Below are 25788 nucleotides of genomic sequence, written 5' to 3' on the forward strand. Positions count from 1 at the left end.
GAGGACAAGACTATACAGACAGTGCTTCTGCAAGGTAACCACATAAAAGACTTCCAGCCAAATTCGAGCCCATTAACTAAAGTGCACGCAAGGATCCGCCAAGGAGCCAGATGCCGCCCTGGGAGAAGGAGTATCTTCTCTAGTTCATCACCCAGAACTTCAGCTGGGCATTCACCAAGAAGAGACGACAAAGGAAGAACGGTCTGTTCATTACTTGAAGCGTCCAAATGTAAAGTGCGTGATGTGTTTAGTACGAACCATTGAATCCTTAGTAATAAATGCACTTTAGCAAAATCCAAACTGCAGCACCAACAGTAAAAGAAACTCTATAAAGGTATGCATCATAATTCTGGGAATGTTTGCATAATTAAATAAGTGAAAGCTGGCCCTAATCCCCTTTTCATGTTTAGCTCTTAATACAGGTCAGAGGGTTTTTTCCCCTCTACTTCAAATCCTCCAAAGAATGCTAGAGAAAATCAGGCAACCAAAACAAGCAGCTTTTGATTTTCTGGCACTCTACCATTTGGAAAATAGACTTGAATCACATGATAGATAGTGGTCTAGGAATTTTAGAAATATGAGTTTGGTTTCAATAACAAATACCTTTACAAGGAAGGAAGCTGAAAAATGGAAAACAGCAGTAGTGCTTTTCTTTTCTTTCTTTTTTCTTTATTCCAGAAAATCAGTAACAAACACGGGACCTCAAGTTGGATTTGAATCTACACAGAGTTCACTATTTGATTTACAAAATCCTACCAGGCTCAACTTAATTGAATTGAGGAGACTAAAATCACTGGCGCTGAGAAGGTTTATTATTGCATTTTCCCTGTGGCACAAGGGATCTTCGGATTATTCGAGAGTCAGCGGTGTGGCACCCCATGAACTGCCTCCGTTAAGTGGGCTGTGATGTGGTGCCCCCGGGGGAAGCAAGCAGCCTTCTAGGGCAAGGAAGGAAGAGGGCAAGAACAGAAGTTCTGGCGACTTGTGGGAGTTTGGTCCTGTGAGGTCTGTCTCCTTTCACCCTCTTCACCCCCACTCAACATCTAATCCAATCTTCTTCCAATTTAAGAAATAGGAACAAATTCCCAAGAAAATGAAATAGAATGATTTAATAAATCTCTTATGATAAATACCTTTGCTTCAATTAAAAAAATGCCTAGATGAGGTTATTTAACGATGTAGGTTGATAAAACTATATGAAAGCATGCGGTTGATAAAACTGAATTAGCATTTGCATAATTAACTTTAACAGGCCAATTAAAGAGTTTTAATTAATCCCTTCCTAATAAAAGTAAATAAGAGGGGATTTTTCCCCCTAAATTCAAAGGTATGTTGTATCATGTGTTGTTGAAATTTTATACCAATAGCTATGCAAAATCTACTAAAGAGAGCACAGGCAATACATTTGAAAGTGCAAAGTAAATAAGCGATTATCTTTATCTTTCAACTTTGGTAAAAACCAGTACTATAGATATATTTTTAAACTCATCATATTATTTTATTAGGGCAATTTGAAGAGAAGTGAAATAATAAATACATTTCATATATTTCTTGTTAATTTTGATGGAAAAATTCCCAGAATTAAAAAATCATAGATGTGTCCTGGAAATTATATATTTGGTTAAAGTACAAAAACAGGTTTTATATAACTTGTTCATAGTCTTTAACTTGGAATACAGACTATGCAATCTAACTGATTTATATTGGCATTTGCTGAGGACAAAAGTATTGAATGTTGTGATAGGGGATTTTTAATAAAGAGAACTCACAAAATATAAACTGATTCAAAGACTTATCAATGTTGATCCAAATTTTGCTTTCCAGCCTTCCCTTCCACCCTTGCTTTCACAGATCTTGGACTGAGTTACCCAGCAGGTGTGCCCATGTTTACTTCATTGTACATGATGCTCTGTTTGCACAGAGTGTCTTTCAATGTGTTGCTAGATACTGTCTCTTCTAGGAAGTCCTGACTTGATTCTTTCTCTCCTTCTTTGATCAATTTGTAGTAATTTCCTTATGATGGTCTATCTTGTGTCACTACGTTTGTTTGTGTCTTATCTCTTCTATTCTGTGATCTTCTTTAGAGCAAGGACTACATTTAATAGATTTTAAATTCCCCACAATACCTAAGACAGAACCTGGTCCATACCAAGTGCTGAATAACCACCTGTTAAAATAATGAATGGAAATATTGATGAAGTTTGACAATCTACACTACATACACTAGGTAATATTTGATACAGATATGTCTTCCCTCTATATCTGTGCTAATACAATAAACACTAGCTACCTGTGGCTGCTTAAATATAAATTAACGAATATTAAAAATTCAATTGCTCTGTCACACTAGCCACATTTCAAGCATTTAATAGCCATGTGACTAGTGGCTTCTATACTAGGCAATACAGATTATAGAACATTTCCATCACAGTTAACACTGTACAACACTGCCCTACAGAGAAATCAAAGTGATTCTATTAGAAAGAAAGTCAGATTGTTTGATCCTCAGCTCAAAACCATCCAATGGTTTTCCAGCTCACTCTAAGTAAAAGGTAAAAAACTTTATAATGACTTTACATGAACTGCCTTTCTGTCCCCAACTCACCCCTACCATATTACCTATCACTTTCTCATTCTTACTGCTTTCCAACTGGCCACAATGTTCCCAAAACACAACAAACATGCACTTACCCCAGGACTTCTGCACAGTCTGTTCTGTCTAGAACTCTTCCCCAGATATCTGCACGGCCCATACCATGACTTCCCCTGTCTGATGCTCTCACTAAGGCTTCCCTGACCATGCAATGCAAAATTATCACCCTCCTGTCCCCACACATTCTCTCTCTTCTTTTCTTGCTTTGTTTTTCTCCATAGCACTTATCATTACCTAACATACAATATTTTATATATTAATCTTGGTAATTTTTTGCCTTCCTACAGTGGAATATAAACTTCAAAGAGGAAACTCTTGTCTGTTTTATACCCTGCTGAAGCCCCCACCTAAAATAGTGCCTGGCATATTATTAGCATTCAATAAATATTTGTTGAATTAATCAAGAGCATTTGCATTCCATAGATAGGTAGTAAAATATAAAATATTGAAAATGATTCTTTTAAAGAGACTCGTGGAAATTAGTAACCTCACTGTGACAAACACAAGAATAAATAAGAAAAGGTTACTAGAGAGCTTAGAGTTTTTGAGAACAAAAACGCTTTCTACCACCAAGATAACCGTTACATTCATTCCGAACCATGTGGGCTAGTGTAACCCATTCTGGTTTTTATTGGAGAGAGGCTGCTGATCCATTTACTCATCCACATATCCAAGGGACATTTTATGACACTTGGTTCCATGTTCCAGCAGATGGCTAAGATCCTTGGAATACAGATAAAAAGCATGGTCCCCACCAACTCAAAGACCAGTTACCGTGGCAGGGAGTCAGACAATATTCTAGCACAGTAGGTAAGGCCATGGCTGTGGCCGGCATAGAAGACATCTAGGGAAGTAGACAGAAAAGATGCTTCGAACTTATACACTAAGAAATGATGTTCAGGAAGTAAGGTTCCTAAACAAGAAAGAAAAAGAGTTATTGACAAGAAGAACCAAGGGAGTGTGTTTAAGCAGAAAAAATAGCACGTCTAAAGGCAGCAAAGAATGAGTGAACAGGTACTGTCAGAGGAGGGTCTGAAAACAGAATGTAGTAGTAGATGTCGAATCACGTGAACAAGGAATTGGCGTTTCTCATCTTCCCCTCTCATGAAGAGCCAAGGGGACTAGAGGCTGAATATAAGCAAACTGTGTTGAGGTAGCCGATGAAACAGGGCCAATAAAAGATCAGAAGTCTACCCCCAAAATAAATGAAAATGCTTTCTATTACTTACAGGCTTATATTAGCTGATAATTAAATGCCCAGAAAATTATTAGCCTTAATTATTTTATATTAAGAAAAGCCTTTAATAGTCAAGCCAACAACTGGAATTTTTCTTATCACTAGAGGGCTATGGGGGCTGGAAATAGTAATGGTTTTTATTTTATTTGGTATGACTTTATGACATTTATGCATTTCCTATCTAAAGGATCTACATGTATTACACTTGTTATATGAAAAAAAACCCAGCTCTGAATGTTTTAAGAAAAATACTGAACTAGGAAACACTACTTGTTAAATCCATTAAGAGTTTGTACTGTCTTTTCAGATGGAGCACAGTGACTGGGACAAACACAGGTCTTCAGTAAATACTCACTAAATGGATGCTAATGAATTAATGGGATTAAGTTATTCATCGCTTCAGTAACGAGGGATGTTATCTGCTCTGCCCTCATTACTAAATAACATCAAAGTTAGAAAAGAGACAATGTGCTTTATATTTTTCATCTAATCTACCTCCCGTTGGCAATACTCACTTTGAATTTTTAAGAAATGAACAAAGGAAGCAGCCCAAAGACATCAAGAGTTTAAATTCCCAAGACATTTTTATGCAGAATATATGACAGGGAAGTGTATCAGTTGTGGAGTAGCTTCCTTTATTTTATAAAAGACAGTATAAATTATGAATGTGCAAATAGATTATTATCACTCAGATATGAATAGATTATTTTAAGGAGATGAGCTCAATCATAAAAAAGAAATAGTTCTTGATAAAAGGAAAATCCCTGAAGTTAAATGTAATCTTTCTTAACAAACATTTCCATCAAACTGTCATTTTGATACGGAACTAACATGGTACAGTATACTACCCTTGACTTAAACGTACCAGAACAAAGCATTATTTATTTTTCCACTTCAGTTAAAGAAGGCACTTGGGGGGAAATTGAAAGATTATTTATTTTATACGACTATGTGCTCTAAAATCCTATTGTTTAGACTAAGTCATTGGGAGTTAAATAAAGCCTATGGAAAATACCAATAAAGCAAGGCAGTGAGTTGTTTCATAGTTTTCATTCTCTAACAGGCCAATTTTTGTTTTTCTGTATAAACAAATTGAGGTCTGAAATAACTTTAACAGAGTTTTTAACTTTTCTGCTTTTATAGTCCCACAATCACGTTTACCTTCAGGTACAGTAAAACCACATGAATTCTAATTTAGCCAAACACTTTTCTTTGCCATTTGGCCTGCACAATACTAATGTTTCCTTTTACATAAGTGCATGCATGCAAGGGTAGTAACAGAAATGACAAACCTTTTACATAACTGTATGAACATAACGGTGGTAACAAATAATTTTAAAAGTACTGATGCTATTCTAAGTGCTAAATTAGTTACTTAATTTCACCCTCACAGGAAGTCTAAGAGGCAGGCAACTGTTATTGTCTCCATCACAAGAGTGATGAAAGGGAGGCAAGAGAGGGTAAGAGAGGGGGCCCAGTCGGAAGAGCCAAGAAGCTGGGCTCCACCCCAGGCGTCTGTCTCAGCGCCCACGCCCTTCACCACTGTACAACACCATTTGTCAACTACTCAGTGGAAGTTATTTATTAGCGTTATTATTATTTTCACAATTAAAGGAAGGATCAAATGATTAACAGTTCTATAACCCATGCTCCTCCCTCATTTTATTGGCCCTTGTTTCTTTTTTTTTTTAAATAGCACTTTGATTTGTTTTGAGGGGGAGGCAATTAGGTTTATTTAAATTTTTTTTAATGGAGGTCCTGGGAATTGAATCTGGGACCTTGTGCATGCTAGGCATGCACTCTACCACTGAACTATACCCTCCCTGCTGCCCTTGTTTCTTGTTACCCTTCTCTCTTATTTCTCTATAAACATGAGATCATATTATATTTTCAAAATATGATATTCTTTTCTTCTTTTGGGTTTAAATTCTAATCCTTCTGCCTTAATAGAGATCTAACATACTCCTATGACTGACTGAGCTAATACAGAAAGACCATACTCAGTGATGGCTCAGGACTTTTACACAAGGGATCAGGGTTAATACAGAGCAACAGCTCCTGCTAGTCAAGCCGCAACATCGTCTTCATACTGAGTGCTGCCCGAATCCCTAGACTAGACAAAGAGGCCAGCGTACAACGGCCGATGACAGTCACAGATTCTCACAGTGCGTCAGCAAAATGAATCGGCTCAGGGGAAATTTGACCCAACTGTTCTAGTGCTCATTTCAACAGCTGTGTTGATAATTAAGTTGTCTGAGTTTAAGCTTCCAGATACTTTATCTAGATTCTCATTTTGAAATTTTTTAAAATAATACTGCTTTATTCTATAAATGTTATCTTTTTAGAAACCTGACAGGGAATTAAAAGGGCAGGTGCTGTATTTACAGAGCTATTTGACTAAATCATGAGCAACTAATTATATAAGAAAGATAATATAAGAGCCTGCTGCTCTACAACTGAACAGATACACCAAAGTACTTCTCCAAATAAGAAGTTTAAAGAATTATCATGAGACATCCTTCTGTGTTATTATGCCATCTGTGGTTGGTGTGCATGCTGGGTCCACAGATCTACAATGATATAAACAAGGGGTGTGTATGTGTGTGTGTGTGTGTGTGCGCGCGCGCGCGTGCATACACATACACCTATGTAAATCTCTCCTCCCAAGAATATATCCCCCCTCCCAAGAATTGTATAAATACTTTTAGAAGAAAATACGTTTTGGCTGAAATTATCTGGACATCACTTGGAATGAAAGGGTCAAGTAAGGTCCTTCCGCAGGCAGTGAAGATGGCTGGTCAAAATAGCTCTCCTCCCTTTCCCCTTAATTCACTGTGGTTTCTGCTCAAAGGACAGAAAAAGCAGTCCAGTCCCCCATGGCATTGCTTCTGTCTGTCAAATCTTTTCCCTGTGTCTGCTAAAATACTGGGTTTCTGGTGTGCAGAAAAAGACCCTCAATCCAAGGCTGCTTATTCCAATGAAAGCTTAGCCCTGGATTCTGCATATTTAAAAAAACAGGTCAAGTCATAAGTCCCCAAGGTCAGTTGTACAGACTCGGGAAGATAATAACTACCTTTCATTGAGTGTTTACTATGTGTCAAACATTACACATAACATCATCTAATTTAGTCATAAGGAAAATTGAAGAGGAAGGGACCAGATCTTCAGGGTAAAAAAGGAGCGGAAACTTAAATCTCAGAAAGTAGGATGATAATATTTGAACTCAGATCTTTTGTGTCTAAAGTCTCTTTGATATTATTTTTGTAAGAAGAGAATGATAGAATAAAGTAGAAGAACTTGAGCTGTGTCACTCAGTTTAATCCCAAAAGCAACGCTGCCCAGATGAGTCCTTTCAAACACTTTCTTTCCATTCTTACACATAGAGGTTAGAAGTTATGCCAAGTAAGTGTACAATTTAATATAAAAGGAGCAGATGCTAATTGAAGTTGGTTTGCAATCAAATCACAATTTTGAATACCTCAAGGGTATTTTAAAAATAACACTGTTAGAAGGTAACCAATAACACTTTGTATACTATATTACTAACTTTGACTTAAGTGTGATAGATAGCCTTGAAGGTGGTGTCCAAGGGCACAGATACAAAGCCGATCTTCAGGGATTTTACTAAATAAAGTATCAGTGCAGACTACACAAGGGGGCTTGCATACAATTTTCTCACTTTTATCTGAATCATTTGTTTTGGTAATGATACTGTTTTGCACATAATATGTAGGTGTGTTTCATTTTTATATGAAGCTTTTAAATAGAGAATATTTAAACACAAAAAAAATCTAGAAACAAGTAGATAAATATGCTGCTATTCTGATGTGCAAATTCAGAAACAAACAAACAAACAAAAAATCAAGCAATGTTAGAGAATGAGGCAAGAAATCCTAACGGATATTATGAAATTTGGAAACTTGAGTTGCCATTTTTTCAGATCTAACTGCTTAATTATTGCTCCCACCTATGTTTTTCCAGTAATTATACAAAACTCCCTCTTTGTATTTTCTCTTATTTAATTTTGTTTAAACTGTGGCGGAACTTTATGCACTGACATTAAACAATTATCTTCCCATCAAAATTATTTTAAGAAACCTACTCTGAAAATTACACAGGCATGCTGCCAATTTATCCATGTAATGTGGAGGAGGAAAAAAATGTTGTGAACATTTTTAAAAGTCAGGGAACTACTTTTAAAGTCAGAAAAATACGAAGTATTGTCATTTAATCGGGACTTTGTTTCATGTTCCAGGGCAAACTCCTGCCAGAATTCAATGCTATATAACTACTTATATTTTGATTTTCAGCAGATGTAGTCAAACTTGACAATATTCTTCTGTGAATCATTAGAAAATATTTTCACTGAAAACATCTTCTTGTTTTAAAACATAAGTGGTCTCATTTGATTTTTTTTTTTTTTTGACAGCTTGTATCAACCTCTTTTTAACTCCCTAACTCCTTCCCACCTTTCTACACCATGCACCAACATCTTGATCTGGTGAACTAACCAGATAATGAATAATATTGAATACCAGTTTCTCATATGAATCCTCTACTTGAAAAGGGCAGAAAAATATACTAAAGTACTTGTTTAACAGAAGTAATTTTCTTCCGTCCCTAATGCTTCATTAGGAATAATTTATATTTGCTCCAAATTAAATGGTTTACAATCATAAAGAATAAATTATAACATAAATACTGGTCTGACATTGAACAAAAAAAATAAGCCTGTATAAATTATGCCCAGAAAATCCACCAGCAAAGCAAGCTGATTCCCGGCGGATACTGACCTGGATTTAGCATGACCTGAGCTGGCATTGCTCTAAACAGGAGCATGAAAGACTGCCGACCTTGGAAGGCACACATTTAGCCGAAAGATAAATAACCATGTAGTGATGTTATACCTTATACTTATTCAGGTAATCTTCATCCATGTGCTTTATGATTAATCTTTAAACAAATCCAATGCATCGTGTATCAATTGTATCAGCTATAATAACCCGGTGCAGGCTTTTCGTTTATGTATACATTCACCAGTTACAGTTGGGGGCAAGATTTTACTAAATACAATTTTAACCTGTAAATTGACCTCTTTTAAAAGAAGCCATACCAGGACCTTCTTTAGGAAACCGGTCTTTCCCATTCTACAGTTATGGACAATTTGCCAAAGAAAATGTTCACAGTGTCACTGAAATTTTGGACTCTACTGACTTAGAATCTTTTCAAAGTTTTCAAACAAACCTATAGCATACACGCAAAAAAAGCAATTCCAGGAGAGAACTTTGAAATAAGAAACACATGTCAGACTTACTTACTTTTACTACAGGCAATCTTGACAGAAAAGCCCACTGGGTAAAAGTAACATGAAAATATAAAGAAAAAAATAGCAGCTTCATAAATCCAATTCCCTAAACAAGAAGAGATGGAGGGGAGAGAGGGTATAGCTCAGTGGTAGAGTGTGTGCTTAGCATGCATGAGGTCCTGGGCTCAATCCCTAGTACCTCCACTAAATAGATAAATACATAGATAAATAATTAAATAAATAAACCTAATTACCCCTCCCTCCCAAAAAACCTAAAAACAAACAGAAAAAGAAGAAGCAGAAGCAGAAGCAGAAGCAATGGAAACCTGTCCTGATAGTTACCCAGCAATGACATTTCAACCAACTGATGCAGCTTCAATTTGGAGGTGAAAATTCAATCTAATGGAAGTCTATTGCATAAAATTTCCTTTTCCATAAAAAAGAGGTAAGATGTAAAAAGTTAAAAACACTCCAAGTATTTCAAATAAACCAGTCTCAGGACCCCCCTCACCCTTACCTTACACGTAGAATCAATTCACATGGTTTGTAAAACCAGTTTGGTCACTCTCAGGAATTGCAGCAATGGAAAACAAGCATTCCTTTGCTATTCATCTGATTCTTGACCTGAAGACAGGGCTTACATTTTGCAAGTCTCCTCCTTTTCCAGTTTTATTTAGCAGCCACACAACTGCTTTAATTGAATGGACCCTCAATGCATGGCCATAGGGGGAGAACACACAAAGGAATGCAATGTGAGAAATGTGGGAGTACACCGTAACTGCAAGTAAATAAACCCGCTCCAAAGACTTTCCAGCCCCTGTTTAGAGCACTCATACATGAGAAATCAAGAAGAGGTCATCAACATTTAAAAGCCAGCTATTCCTCTTATTCCCCAAAGATCACTAATTCCCATTGCATGAAGAAAAACTTGTTCATAAAGTAAAATTCAACTTTATACAAATTAATATGCCCCACACATCAAGAATTTGTTAGATGAAATACAACAGATAGATTGGAAATGGAATGGAAGGAGAAAAAAGACTTTGAACATCTAGAAATCTGGAGAATAATTTTGAAACCTTGCATTGCTCTTTTCCCGTAGTCGGGAGAAGGCCTTAAATTCCGACTCTGGAGTTGATCGTCCAAGTAGCACCTGCTGTCAGATGATGTTACTGGCACACTGACCTTGAGCTGCTTTTCTAAGGTGTTGATGGGCTGTGCTTTGCTGTTTATGCTCTCACACAGATGCCCTTGTTCCAAGGTCAAGTGTCTGTGAAGCCACAACCGACCAGGGTTGACTGACAGAGGCTATAGAAGAGAGAGCTTTTTCCAGCAAAGCTGAGTGACTCATTCTGGGCCTGTAAGAAGACTGCCTTCACTAGCATCACTTTCTAAGCCTTGTGTTTCTCAACTCTTTTAAACAAAGTCCAAGAGACACATATGAATTTTTTTCAGTATATGTAGCGGTCTCCTCTGACCACAGCTAAGCACCTACTGGGTACCTGGGGAGTATCTAAAAACACGCCAGGGAGTTTGGGTTTCCCACCGTAACGGGGGCTGCTACCGAGATGTGGAAGAAGTCAGGTTCGGACAGTGCCAGGCAGTCCTGCAAAACAAAGAATCAATTCTTCCAAATTCTCCTGGGGGAAGCACTGGTGGGCTGTCCACATAAGAGGTCATCTCCTCATACCGTACACACACACACCTCATTTTTTCTCTACACGGTGATTATCAGCATCGCTTCTCTTTAAGACAAATAACAAACCATGAGAAACTAACTACCCCAGGAGCACCCAGGCAGCGTTATGACTAAGAACATGTAGAAGTCAGCATCTGCGCTACAGCAGCCTGTTTGTCTCCTACTGGATGCCAGGCACGATGCTCCCATCTAACGCCAGCAGTCTGAAGCGCACCAGCTGCTGCAGGGAGGGTGTGGCACTCTGCCTCGGCGCTCTGCCAAACCACATTAATCATCTTCTTTCCAGACCCTACTAGCATGATGGCTAACATCCCCGTTAGCCGGGACTCTGGATCTCCCATCTGAAGAACAACAGAAAATGAGAGAAGGGGTAACACGAGGGAGATAAATAGCACAGGATTAAACCACTTCATGTAATAAGACTGGGTATGTTCTTGAAACGATGGCATTATTGAAAAGATGAGGGGAGGGGTATAGCTCAGTGGTAGACTGTGTGCTTAGCATGCACAAGGTCCTGGGTTCAATCCCCTGTACCTCCACTAAAAAAAAAAAGAAAGAAAAAAAGATGAGAAGTATGGAATTTCTACAAATTAGTCACATGACAGAATGCAACAGACCAGCTTCTTCTTTAAGTCAAGTCCATAAAAACAGAACAATCACTTCCTAGGTGATCTTTTACTTCAAGGAGTAGTTTTCACACGTTGTGTTACTTTAAAGATAAACGTGCAATGCCCCAATGTTAAAAGTCATCTTAAGACAGGAAAGAGAGGAAGACAGGAAAGGAAAGAAAGAAGGAGGAGGGGGTGGAGAAAGAGAGATTGAGTGTTAGATTTCTATCTCTAAATGTTTAGTAAAGGCATGAATTAGAGTGATCATAGTATTTATTGAGCAAATGGGATCTTCTTGAAAGTCAGGTATCTCTAACCAGATGGGATGCTGGGACAGCAGGTATAAACGGGGACTGCACTTGGGACAAGCTGGGATACAGAGTCATCCAACATGCCATAGCAAACTCAGACGCTGCCTTTAGATTCGACCTTGTTGACAAATGACATTTAAGCCTTATGAGCTGTTATGCAGCATACTGTGGTGAGAAAAGCATGAAGATATGAAGAATTTCTCACCGAAAAAAAAAAAAAAAGGTAAAAACTGGCTGCCCATTCATTCATTCATACGATAAATATTTATTGGTTTCCTACTGTGTGGCCAGTACTATGCTGTGTTCCTGAACTGGACTGAAAAAAAAAAAATCCCTAAATGATCCAGACATTTGAGTTGCCCCTACTAGTGGAAAAAAGAAGTAATTCTACAAAACCTCAGCTATCGAGAACCTTCAAAGAATGCTCATTAGGTTGGAGTCAAATTCTCAGCGTCGCTGAGATGTACGACATTTTAAACAGCACATTTAAAAGGAAATCATTTTAAATAGAAATACTTCTAAAGTGTGTTACAGTGATGAACACAATTTAACTTTTACTTAGAGAATCAAGATAATGACACTGGTGAGAATCATTGCACTGTACTCAGGGATGCTCTCAGGGATTACTCCAGCATTCAGAGCTTCTAGTGTTAATGCCAAAACATCCCACGTGACTAAGCATTTCACATTCTTACATTTATGTGTCATTATTTTTCTGTCTTTTTTATTGTTAGGCTGTCACTTGTCAATACCAACACTATGCCTATTTGTAACAAGAGTAGTCATTTAAATTCACCTAATATGTGGCAGATGCGTAGTCCATATATTGCTTCATTTAGTCCTTAAAATTATTTTAAGGGATAATATGGCATTGTGCCCATTTTACAAATGAGGAAATTTGAGGCACTGAGAAGTAAAGTTGTTTGCAACAAGGTCAAAGAGCTGGAATCAACTCAGGCAGCCTACCACATTTGCCTATTATACCATGTAAGCATGCCCACATTCACCTGATTATGCTACGTGCTTGAAAATTTTAGAGATAAATGTAAGGTAAAAGAACACACAGCATCTGGGAAAAACAAACATGTGTCTGAGGGAATCAACTCTATGACATCTAGATTTGTCATCAGGCTTTTTTTCCATCTCTATAGTTCACAAATATGCCTGTGTGGGTAAAGTTTGTTAGAAAACTGAGTTGGCCAAGTTTGCTGAGCCTTGGAATTAATTATAATTAAAATAAAAACATTTTAAAATATAAACTTAGTCATTTTTTTCCAACTCTTCTTATGTGGGTTGTTTTCTCATTAGAAATTTAGTTTTTTAAGAAAAGCAGTTTAATTTTGGTTACATGAATTTTTAAGACTATAAAGACAGTTATTTGGCACAGGAAATATGCCAGAAAGACATCAAGTATCAGGTGATAGAAATTCATAAACACATGAACAAAGCATCCATTCATTCATCGGCTTATTGAAAAGCAAATGAGAACATTGTGTAGGTTGCTAAGACAACTGAGATGTGATGATTAAATGTGAGATAATGAGCAGAATCTCTCTGTACCTTTGCGAATCAAATTTTTGGAATCCTTACTAAGCCTTCATCTATATTTATGGCTGAAACTTTAAAAGCATTACTTTAAAAAAAAGAAACAAACAAAGCAGACTTCAGGCGAGGAAGACGCTTAAAGCCTTCCGATCAGGAGAGAGCCTTGGTCTTGGAGAATGTGTGTGGGGTGGCAGAGACATGTTCCTGGCTGGGGATCAACCCCATCTTGCAGTAGTGATGGATGAGGTGCCTGGCAGAGACGATTACCAATAAGTCATGAACAAATATTTGCAACTGATTTATTTAAATTCCAAGTAAACATTTTCAAAATACAGAAAGACTAGAAATAGAAGCTTTTTTTAGGACGTGGCTATTTCAAATTTGAAACATCATTTCAGCCAGACTGTTCTCCCCACTGTTGCTTGAATGTGCCAAAAAGGCTTCGACTGAAGGGCCTGTACACCCCTCATTCCAGAGGGAATGCACTTCCCCAAGCCTTCTTCTTGACTTATTCTCTCATCTCCTTCCATTTAAGTCGTTACTTAAATATCATCCAATTTAAAATCACAACCTACTCCCCAATACTCCTCATCTTCCCTTTTATTCCCTAGAATTGCTCCCTTTCTAACACACTCCACTATTACATATGCTCCTGTTTTGTTCACTGAAGTATCTCAAGCTCTCAGACCAGTGCCTGACACACAGTAAATACTCAATAAATGGTAACTTTAAGGGCAAGAGTAAGTGTTCCTGTAATTGAATTGCTGAAAGGAAAACTAAGATGCTTTGGTTTGTTCTCATGTTAAGTTGGCCCAACACAAAATGGGACCCCCAATGTTTCTACTCCCATTGAGTCTAGAACTTCGTACTAAAGATACCCCAAGTGCAGAATACCCACAAAGATTTAAGCCGCTCAGTAACTCAGAGCAGACTACCAGCCAGCGTGGTACACACTCAGAGATCGTAGCGGCCTCCATCCGTAAGAATTTTAATTATTACTGTGATGCAAAGAAGAGTCTTATTCCAGCTCCTCTGGTACTCTGGATAAAAGTCACTAATCAAATGCTACTTTATGTGATGTGTTACTCTGACCAAATTAATTGAAAAACTGTTTTTAACCATAAAGACTTCAGAAGAACTCAGTTATTATAGGAGAGACTGACCAGGAACACAGCCATTCTCTGGAATTCATCACTGATACATGTGGGGAAATCAAGAGTTTTCTCATTTTTAGAGAATAATGCAGGTTGTCAGAGAAAAGCCAGATCCCTCCCACTGCTACCTTACCCGTTTCAAGCCAAATCTATTATTTCATATTCTTAAGACAAAAAAATAAATAAATACATGATGTAGAAAATTCAGAAAATGTGTTTAAACCGTGAAAAGAATAATAGTGTATAAAGCCTTCCCTCAGATAACCACGATTTGCTACATATCTTGCAGGCTTTTTAAGTCAGTCAGTCTTATTGCAGGATTCCCTGCCTTCTCATTGCAGGATTCCCTGTCTCCATGCATCTGTGCCAGTGCTGATCTGTCAGCACAAGTACGATTTTAATCATGTTATTACATGATCAGAAACCCACTGGTGACCTCCCAATGCCTGAAAGACAAGTTTGGACTCCAAGTGATTGATTGCCGATTGTAGTTCTCTAGGCGTGTTTGAGAGTTGGTTTCAAAAGAAAGTCTAAACCTTGTCACTCATTTGATAAAATTATCTTCAGAAAGGTAAATAATTGCAGTATGAAGTATATTCATCAATTATCTAACAACTGGATTAACCACAGGAAATGGAGAAAGCAATTTATATTTGGATTGGTATCTGAGAGCAGAAAAGGAGCTTGGGTTCATGGAATAGTAACTGGTCAGCTTGGGGATGGGGACAGCAAGGTCAAAGGCTGGTAGAAGGGTTTACAAAAAGAGGTAAATGGAACTCCTCTTACTCTGAAGTCTGGTTGCCACTCCACATAATGCTCTCTCAAGCTATCTCTGCTTTGCAGATCATAGTCTGCAGATGTCTGGCCCATGAAATTGAGCTCCAAATCTCCACACTAGTGAAATGGATAACCAGTGAGTTACATCTAACCAGGGAAGGAGAGAGTGAAATATGCTGGGTTATGTGAATGAAGGACTTGGGGAAGTGGGATTGGAGGAAACAGATGGGTTATGTTCCCCACAAGCAGGGGAAAGCAGGGAGCACTTGATGGGCTGTCTGTTCAGCATCCTTTTCGTGGAAGTTGTTCTCACCCCTGACTCATATGCTCCCAAAGGTGGCTCCTTAAAGCCACTCTGATACCATTCCCTTCCCTGGAAATTTGGAACTGAGATAAAGAAAAGGAGAGAGAGTCTGTTATCTGGGTGCCTAAAGAGGTAAGAATGATAAAATTGAGAGCAGTGTCACATAGACATTTTCCTATTGTGGGGCCTGGAGAAAAAAATAAGACTGATCAGCCAACCGTCACAAAGAGAGAGAAAGACACTGAAGCAGTGAGGACACAGCTGGATAAGAGATGAACAGGATTCGGTCCCTGGCCCCAGACTGCCAGAGATCCAGCAAGCTTTGTCTCCTCAATTCCTCTAACATGTTATGCTCCTTTAAGAACAAAACAACCAAATAACACAAAACCCTCCCCTTTTCTACTTAACCTGGTTCATATCAGTAGCTGCGGCTAATAAAAGAGTCATAACTAAAATAACTCGGAATCCAAGCCAACCACAATCCAAGCTAATTTACCTGCTTTCCAACCTCACCTACTATATCCCCATGCAAATCAAATGGGACTACTCACCAACCAAAAAAGATACCTTTCAATTTCGGTTTTAGTTTCTAGATCTTGTTGTTTTAAACCTCACTGTGGGTTCTCTTTCTCCCATTTCTTCAAATCTCATCTATTCCTTGATAATCAACTGGCATCCTAACTTTTCCACACAACTCTTCCCAACCACACTGGCCCACAGTGCTCAGCACTCAAGCTACACTCTGGTATGCTATTCTCGACCCTTCCTCCGTGAAATGAGCTCATCTGTAAAACTACCAGGAAAGTACTGTCCTAAAAAGATGCTCTCGGGTAGCCACACAGTACACAAATACAGTACTTTACTCTAATGTCTATGTAGGAAATGTCAACAGGAGAGAGAGAATGAAAGCCAAGTTATGTAAGTGACTGGTACATACTTTTTTCTGGAATATACTCTCTAGGACCCATGTTAAATTCATGTACTCTTCTGTCAATTTGGAACTAAAGGAAGAAAATGAAATGGGACTCAAAGCACATCTAACATACCAGAATAAGGGAAACGGGAGAGTGGGTAGCAGGCAGCCCAGGTAATCCTTGACCTCTAATGGACAGCAATTAGGCATGAACAGTACATGCTCCTATTTTTACCTCTTGCACACAATTTCACTTTTAAGGTTATTTGTTCATGCTTCTGTGTCTACTCTAAATGCCCACTAAACACTGCAGGACCTGTCTGAATGACCATCGAATGGGGCAATCCCATATGGTAAGTGTATCATTTAAGAAAGGCTCATCCAACAGCCTGGCAGAATAAAAAGGTAAGGTCTACGTCCAAGGAAGCCACAAGGGGCTTTGTTGTATTAGTTCAGAGGGGACGTGGTGAGAGCCTGAACTTTCACAGTGACAGTGGGAAGGGGCAGGATAAAGATACTCAGAACACAGCAGAGGAAAATTAAATACAATTTGATGACCTACAGGATTTGGGAAAGGAAAGAGGGGAATAGGTCAAAGCTGACTCTAAAGTTCCGAGGCAAAACAACTGAGAGAATTATCCCTGGAAAGCTCCTTGGGGAGGGAAAGTAATGATTACAATCCTGTAATGGGGAGTTTGAGGTCGCCATGAGAAATCCCTAATAAAATTAACATTAGGAATTTGTGGTTACAAGAGCCAATCCAGGAGAGACTGCAAGCTGGATTTGTGTATTTGGAAGTTATTCATTCACTTAACAGTTATGTGTTGAAGATCTGTTACATGCCAGGCTCTGAGCTGTATCCTAATGTTTCAATGGGGAGCAAAAGAACTTTGTGGAGCTTGCAGTGTGTAAAGCAGGCATTCATCAAATGGGTCACCTCTGAAGGAGAAGCATATGAGGCCAGGAAGCCGTATGACAGTCAGACCAGAGCAGCTGGCTGGCCAGCCAAGGCTTTGCTGAAGAAGCACTGAGCAGAGATCTGAAGGATGAATTGAAGTTCAGGAGGTGAGCAAAGGTGGGAGGGGGAGGGTAGAGCAAAGAGGGAAAGAATGGTCCAGCCTCTGTGCAAGGAGGAACATGGCATCTGGGAATGCAGACCTTCTCACCAGGATCGTGACTGACAGTGAGGCTGGACTAACAGGAAGTGGCCAGAGCATTCAAGGTATTGTTGGCCATATCAAGACGTGAACAGAGATTATGCATGAAAAAATATGAAATAGAAGGAAAGCAAAAAAAGATCAGGAATAGACCCTCAGGATCTGAAGACAGCTAATAATGTAACAAAGTCCAAGAAATGGTTAAATAATTCCATGCACTATACAGCTAGATTGTGTTATTGAAAGAATCTAATTTTTTGGAACTACATCTTGAAATTTTCCAGTTTGAGGAAATGCAACCTGGTATTAATAATTTTTGATACTTCTTGGAGACAGAATATTGGGTGAGATGGACCTCTGATTTGACACCGTGAAATACTTTGTGTGTTTTCACCAAGGGGCCCTTAGTTTTCACTGCTATGAAAATGATACACCATTTGATTTTTCGATGGGCAATTATATCCAGATAAACATTTCAGACTTCTGGAATTACTTCAATAATTATTTTACTAGAAAATTACCATGTCTAACTTAATACCTTAAATATAACATTGTCAAATCATAACTATTTACATAAGATGAATTAGTTGCATTTCTTAAGCTTTTACACATAGACATTGAATAGATAAACTTCCTGAGGCTCACTTCGATATTCAGCTGAGATTAATTCCAATGCTACTTTAAAAGTTGGAGAGTTGCTCTGCCTCTCTCTTGATAATTGTAAAGTATAGTCAAAGGCACCCTCACCAGTACCCAAAGAATCTTTTTTCATTCTCCATGTGGAAAAATGAACATCTTAAATCATATGTACCATAAGTACTTCCTATATATATTTTAATATTCTCCTTTAGATCTCCTTACTATAACCTGTTGGCAATACTATAGCGATGATGAGATGGATCAGTAACTGGAGGAGAACTGGCGTAACTCCTAGAAGTCACTTCAGAGCTCAATTTCACCAAAACTTTTATTTCCATTTACTCCTTGGTCAACAAAACAAGTATATAACAAAATTGCCTGATTTGAGTTTTATTTCCTTTCTACATTATTGATCTCTTCTTAGTCAAAGTGTTCCACTAGTTAGTAATCCAAAAAGGAAAAAGTAAAGAGAAACAGAAGATCACCAAAGAAATCATTCTGGTATTATGGGGACTACTTTAACATACAGGCACCCGAAGATATTTGCCAAGAATGCAATTAAAGAATGAAATAAATTATTTCTTCACCTCATATCAGAAATAAAAAAGACGAAAAGTAGAAAAGTTTAAAAAAAAATGTGATTCACAGAAACGTCTACCTTCACTCATCCAGGAACTATTATATTAAAATTTAACAAAAACCATGTATTTTCAGGGATGGCGCAAAAAGGTACAAGTCACACCAATAAAATCACCATGAATATAGAAAAAGTAACAAAAATGATAATTCAGTTTATGTTTTAAGATGGTCTTTCTAGTAACAGACTTAATTTTAGGGTAAAGTAAAGCATGAGAAATACAAATTTAGTTTTCTCATGTACCCATTTTATGGTTAACAACAGATTTAAGAACAAAGGCCGACAATACTACATTCTCAACATGGTTAGCAACACAGAGGAAAACAGAAGTAAATTTAAGGAATGTCAGCTTTTTCTACAAAGCACATTCTATCCCTTTCCATATGACATCAAGTTCAATATAGTTTTATGAAACTGAGAGAATTCTGTCCCTAGCATCTTTTAGTATATATACATGTTATTTCTAAGAAGACATTTTACTTTATTTATATTGTATAAGTTTGTAAATTCTCTTTTTTCAAAGTTATCAGACATCTGTGGCCCAAGCATCTCTTTCCAAAAGAGGAATTAAGGCCAAGCAAGACAAAGAATTCGCTGATAACACATATGTCACTCCAAGAATTTCCCTGACAAAGTCTCCACACCCAACTTAATTACTTCCCTACTGTAAAAACACTTTCCATCTGCATTTATTCTAATCTTTTCAAATCCAAAACCAACACACTATAAAGCTAGCTAAATAAATGAATGATATTAGCTTTAGGTTCCATGTGAGGGAGCATTTTATAAGGCAGTGAGTGGGTCTCTAGCTCCCACGCATTTTATGCTGATACAGTATTTCATTTTGAGCTCAGTTCTTTATTTTAGATTTGTTTAGAATAGAATTACCTAGCCCCAGGCCTTATATCTCAGTCTGAACCAATCTCTCTCTCTCTTTCATACACACACACAGAGCAGAAGGAGGGAGACAGGGAAGGGGAGAAGAGAGGGAGGGGAGGGGAAGAGGGAAAGGAAGAGAGAGAGAGAGAGAGAGAGAATGTATGAATGCTTGTGGTTTTTAATGAGCAAAAAAGAAATTACTCATACATGTATGTGCTAAAGTAATGATGCCTGGTGTCTATAATAAAGACATTTTGAGGTTTTTTTTTTTTGAGGGGGGTGTTGATTATAAAAACTGAACCTCAGTACATGCATATAATAAATACTGTGGGCATCCCTTGATTCGCTGACTACACAGTAAGTCATTGTATCCTTTTTGTGCAAGAATGTTCTTTAGTGTGTCTTTATTCTCTTTTTAGTGTTCCATCACTGCATTAACTAATGCAGTCCTGGCACTCCCAGACCTAATATCTGTGAATAAATAGAGAGCCCAAGAACAGCCACCTCCTCTGTTACTGACATGACAGGGAGTGAACACTGTCTTTTGCACCAGAAATTAGGAGAGGGGACCAGCCACTATCAAACTGTCTGAGCAACACTGAACCAATAAATGATTCTAGGTTATCTTGAAGGCCTTTCCATCTCGGGCTTTTATAAATAAGGATTGTTTTATTTGTTTGTCTGTTTTTGATATCACAAAGCTTTAGAGTCCTTAGAAATTGATTTGCCTCATTTTGTCTATTTATATTATAGATTATGTAGGAAACTAGGAATCTCATAAAGGTCAGCAAAATGACTTAGAAGGACATGCCCACAGAGTACAGAGCTTGGGGCTCCCCTTCCAATAATCCCCATGTACCCTGGAATTACTCAGCTTTCTAGGAAAGATGCAGTGGTTCATCCCTTTCCTGATGCCCCAATAAGCTGATATTACTTGGTTCTATTTTGATACCTAATTATAAAAGACAAAAGACAAAAGTCAAATGTCAAAAATCCTGTATCATATTACACACTTTTGATAATCCAAAAGAAAAGACCACATACCTTTTACTATATTTTACTACAGTATTTCTAGGAAATGATTAGAAGAATATCATACTACATAAAACAAAGGAAGACTTACTCAAACTGTAAATGGGCTGTGTATATAATATATACTTGCTTTCCAAAAGGAAAATACGGTGGTCATTAACATTATACCTAGATCTGTATTGTTTTACTGTACCAAGAAAATCACTGCATATACCATGTGCTGAAGCAAGTAGGACAAAATAAACTAAGACCCATCTCACTATTAAGCAACAATGTCTTAATGCAAGAAGGTGAGTTATATCATTAACAGTGTATGAAGGATATGCACAAATGGTAGGTACAGTGCTTTCACTTACTCATTTAAAATTGAAGCCTGGATTTTGAAATAAAAACAATGAAAATGCGTAGACCTAAAAAAGTCTGTTGGGCATCTGGGCCAACCACAAACAACTAAATGGTGCTAAATTCCTGTAGTGTTGCCCTCTGTCCACTTTAATTCATCTTTTTCCAGGCTGTATATAATCAAAAAGAGAAGGCCAAGTTAATTCTGATTTTTCCAATTTGATAGCATTCTCAAAATCTAGCAATGTTTGATTAAAAGAAAACAGCTAGTTTTTTTGGTAAACACAGATTTAAATGTTATTCAGTTTCTGGCAAAATTTTCAATGTGACTACAGTATAAGAAGAAATTAGAAAGAAAACTGAGGGTGACCTCAAAATAATGAATGCTAAGGGAACATATTTTCAAGTATTTCCCGAGATGTTTCCACTATTGTTTCTTAAAGTTGACTTCAATCAGTGTCCTTTTTATTGATATTATGATTAATGACATCTTGGCCAGAATAATGTATAATTTCCATACAGATAAGTTCGATGTTTTAAATCACAGTTGCATCTGGAGTATAACATCATATTAGTTCTCCAAAACTGCAATTTTTCTTAAAGAAGTCTTGGCCTCTGTTTTACTGTACCTGGAATTCTGGGGTTCTGGGACATCTGACTCTGTGCACGTTTTCTTTACCTGTAAGAAAAAAGTACTAGTTATTCTCAGATGAAAATACAACTTCCTCACTCAGGTTCGTACACTTGTTAAACTTACAGTGGACACAGCTCTGCTCACCAAGATCTCTATAAAATACTCCCCACATTTTACAGTGGCAGCACACAGTATTAAATAGTGTATTTCATTATTATCCCGTGAACAGCTGCCAAAGGCACTTCCCTAGACTCCATTAGCATGTAAAATGTTGAGCTAAAATAGCTTGGGACTAGCTTAACTAGGAACAAAGAAACCAAAGAACCAGCTTTCCCACTTAGGAACTGGAAAGCCATACTGTTCTCAGTTCACTAAGAAATGTTTTTCCAATCGATACTGCTTCTGTCTCCCACTAAAGCGCACAATAATAAACACCAGGTTCTGGGGGCAACGCACAGTGTTAGCCAAAACATTCATATATTAATTTTCATTTTCCCAATCCAGTGGCTGTATGTTTTATATATTTCTCAGCATATCAATTAAGTTTCGGCATTGCACACAGACTTCTCACATATATTTGCGGTATATTTTGCAGACTATATTTCAACTTTGTGGTTTTTAACCCACAAAAGGTAAAGAATGAAAATAACTTGTACTTTCAGGACATGCTATCCATTTCTGGACAAAAATGTGTGATATATCCTCTAAAATAAGGTAAAGCACAAATCCATTGCCTTTCACAATTTAACGTCAAGCACAGACACTTACATCTGATTATTATGGTCTTAATAGTACATAATATGCAAAGTAGACTCAATTTCAAAAATCTCTTAACATGGAGCACAAACATATACATTAGCCAGTCCATCATCATACACTCTGAGTGTTTACATTGCCATGGTCTACCTATACAACCTACAGAACCCAAGGCATTTTGACTTCTAATATATAGCTTGGAAGTGAAAAACAAGTCTACGGAATATACACCGTGGGCATAGACCACGACTGTGAACTGTGATACAAAGAGCACTAGTTAAGAGTCAGCTTTCAATTTTAAAGATAGAGAATTGTCTCCCCAGCTCACAAAGTAATTCTTTCCTCCTCTGACTCATAAGAATGCTTAAAAAACAAATACACACAAAAAAAACCCCTACGCTTCCAAAAATCTACGCCTTTTGCTTTCAGCTCTAATCCTAGACATTTTATAATCTGGGAAATCAATTATTTGCTTGATTAACTGTACTCTCATCTACATTCTGTGTGTACATATATATAGTACAAAAATAAAACTGATTAGCAACGAGATTATCATCTCTGCCCTATTATGTAACACCTATGTTCTTAATGTGAAATTCAGCACCATGAGATGGGAGAGTGAAGAAATATTTTTGAATAGTAAGTTTGAAAAAAAAGAAAAGGGAAAAATGGTATACCTTTTAAAAAAGTAAACATAAAATTTACTATGAAGCCTGCGAAAGTTTTACGTCTATTAAAAATTCCAAGAAAAATAAGAACTAAAAGGGAAGAAAACGATAATGAAACCCTTTTTTCCCTCTGGTTCTTTCCTATGATCAATCATCAGAAACTGTATGACTTGCCCAAAGAATATGTAGAAATCACCTCAAAGTGAACGTCACTTTCTGAAAGACTATGATAACTTGACTGTGGGATTGACCAACCACACAAGCACGCCAGACATACACTCCCAGGCACACATCAGAATGAACCAAGCTTCCTGTGGTTTAAAAAGCAAAGTTTTCTTTTTTTTTTTTTTAAATCTTTAATATCCATGGCTTTACAAAACATCATTCTCCAAATACCTAACAGGAAAGTTCTGATTATTTTAATTTATTCTCAAAGTAGTAATTGTAATGTCAGAAAATACATCTATTGATCACTTACTATCTAGTATGCAGGGAGTCCCAGATTCATAGCTAATGCTATGAATAATAAGTATGTGATGAAAGATTGACGTAGGTAAAGATACTCTTTTAGATACTGTAAGAGCTTTGCATTCTTCAAAGTAATTCTTTTTAGGGGTTTAATTCATTTGTTCATGGTCATAGTAGGAAATAGTTAAGATATAATGACTACTACAGGAGAGGTCTATACAGTGTTGTGGATGTTCAGAGGACAACCTACCCCAGCTAAAGGAAGGTGGGGATGGCAACAAAGGAAGTGATTCCAAACTAAGTCTTAAAGAACACAGGTTTCAAAGACTAAGTCTGGAGAAAGATGGGCATTTCAACATCAACATCATGGGGTTTGCCATATTATGAAGACCTTATAAATGGTAAAGAATCTGGAATTTAATCTTAGGGTAATGAAGACCATGGAAGGATTTTAAGAAACAGACTTGGGCAGAGATGGTATAGAAGACAGTGTGGAAGGAAACAGGCTGAGGACTGAAAGGCAGGTAAGAGCCTAATGCAACAAGAGGAAGCATACGTTCCATGAAAGCAGGGATGGCACTGATCCTGCACATCACTAATCCCTAGCCTTGAACAGATGCTCCTTGCTACGGTCTGAATGTTTGCGTCCCTCCAGAATTCATTTGTTTAACCCCCAAAGATTAGGAAGTGGGAACTCTGGGAGGTGTCCAGATCAAGATGGTGAAATCTTTACGAATGGGATTAATGCTCTTATGAAAGAGACCCCACGGAGTCCCAAGCCCTTCTACCAATGTGAGGACACGGTGAGAAGTTGCTGGATATGAACCAGGAGATGGGCTCTCACCATATACAACCATGCTGGAGCTTCCATCTTAGACTTCCCAGCCTCCAAAACTGTGAGAAATAAATTTCTGATGTTTATGTAAACTACTCAGTCTGTGGTATTTTGTTACAGCAGCCCATGGACTATGTATCTAGGTAACAGTATTTAATCTATGAAGACAGAGGTGATGGATGAAATCCTCCTTTTACACGTGAGAAAACCGTGCCTCAAAGAGGGTAAACGACTTGACAGTGTCCCACAGGCAGTAGTAACAGGGATGGAATCAGAACTGAATGCTACATATACAGCAAGCCTTTCTGTATATACTATGCTGGATTTGCCAGTTACTTTTATTAGAGTGTCCTAAAATTAAGCGCTAAAACTAACATTCTATGGAACGATTTTTGAAGGAGAACTTACGATTTTTCTTGTGATACATCAACCATTAAATGAATCTTGTAAATGGGACTACTGAAGTAACCAATTTTTAACCAAGCACTTATAACGTATAAAGTCCGTCAGCAAAGTAAGACGAGTTTTGAAGAAATTATCCAAATACCTCTAGCATCCACCACCACCACCACCCTAACGAGTGCAAAGATGTCTAATGGAAACAATGTCTGGCTTTTTTGGGGGTTGGGGGGTGTCTGAGATATCAGGATCCACTCATTTAACAAAACTTTACTGAATGCCTTGGGGTATAAGAGGCACCATTCTGGGCATAGAGATGAACCAGACCTGAACAGTCCAGCAGGGTAACCACTAGCCACACATGGCTATTTAGAACTTGAAATATGGTCGGCCTAAACTGAGATGTATTATAAGTGTAAAAGGCACATGGAATTTCAAAGACTTAGTATGAAAAACAGGGAAAAATCTCAGTTTTTATATTAAGAAATGAAATGACATTTAGATATCTTGGGTTATACTTGTGTCTTTTCACTTTTCTAACGCAAGTTACTCAAAAATTTTAAATCATAAGTGGCTTGGACTATATTTCTGTTGAACACCATTGACCTAGACCAATAAAAACCTGCCTGCATGGACCATGTATTCTATTGGAGGAGACATAATAATAAATAAGTAAACAGACAAGCCAAGAATATAAAGTTAGCAGCAGTGATTGCCAGGAGAAAATAAAGCAGAATAAAGGGACAGAAAAGACCAGTCAAGCACACTACATTAGCTAGACAATTATAAAAAGCAGTTGTTCTTATTTCACAAAACCATTCATTCTTCAAGATTTT

The 25788-nt window shown here is 37.6% G+C and overlaps 1 protein-coding gene across 16 annotated transcripts in view; it reads right to left on the reverse strand.

Moving 5' to 3' along the window:
* Positions 1–25788, reverse strand: part of EYA4 (EYA transcriptional coactivator and phosphatase 4) — a 281779-nt gene that overhangs the window by 95738 nt on the left and 160253 nt on the right. For all 16 annotated transcript variants that reach the window (XM_074368329.1, XM_010965588.3, XM_074368339.1 and 13 more), the window contains one exon: positions 21822–21871. In XM_074368329.1, the coding sequence (XP_074224430.1) occupies positions 21822–21871 (50 nt within the window). The remainder of the gene's footprint in view (positions 1–21821; positions 21872–25788) is intronic.

Source organism: Camelus bactrianus, chromosome 8 (assembly GCF_048773025.1).
Source record: "Camelus bactrianus isolate YW-2024 breed Bactrian camel chromosome 8, ASM4877302v1, whole genome shotgun sequence".
NCBI classification, from domain to species: Eukaryota; Metazoa; Chordata; class Mammalia; order Artiodactyla; family Camelidae; genus Camelus; species Camelus bactrianus.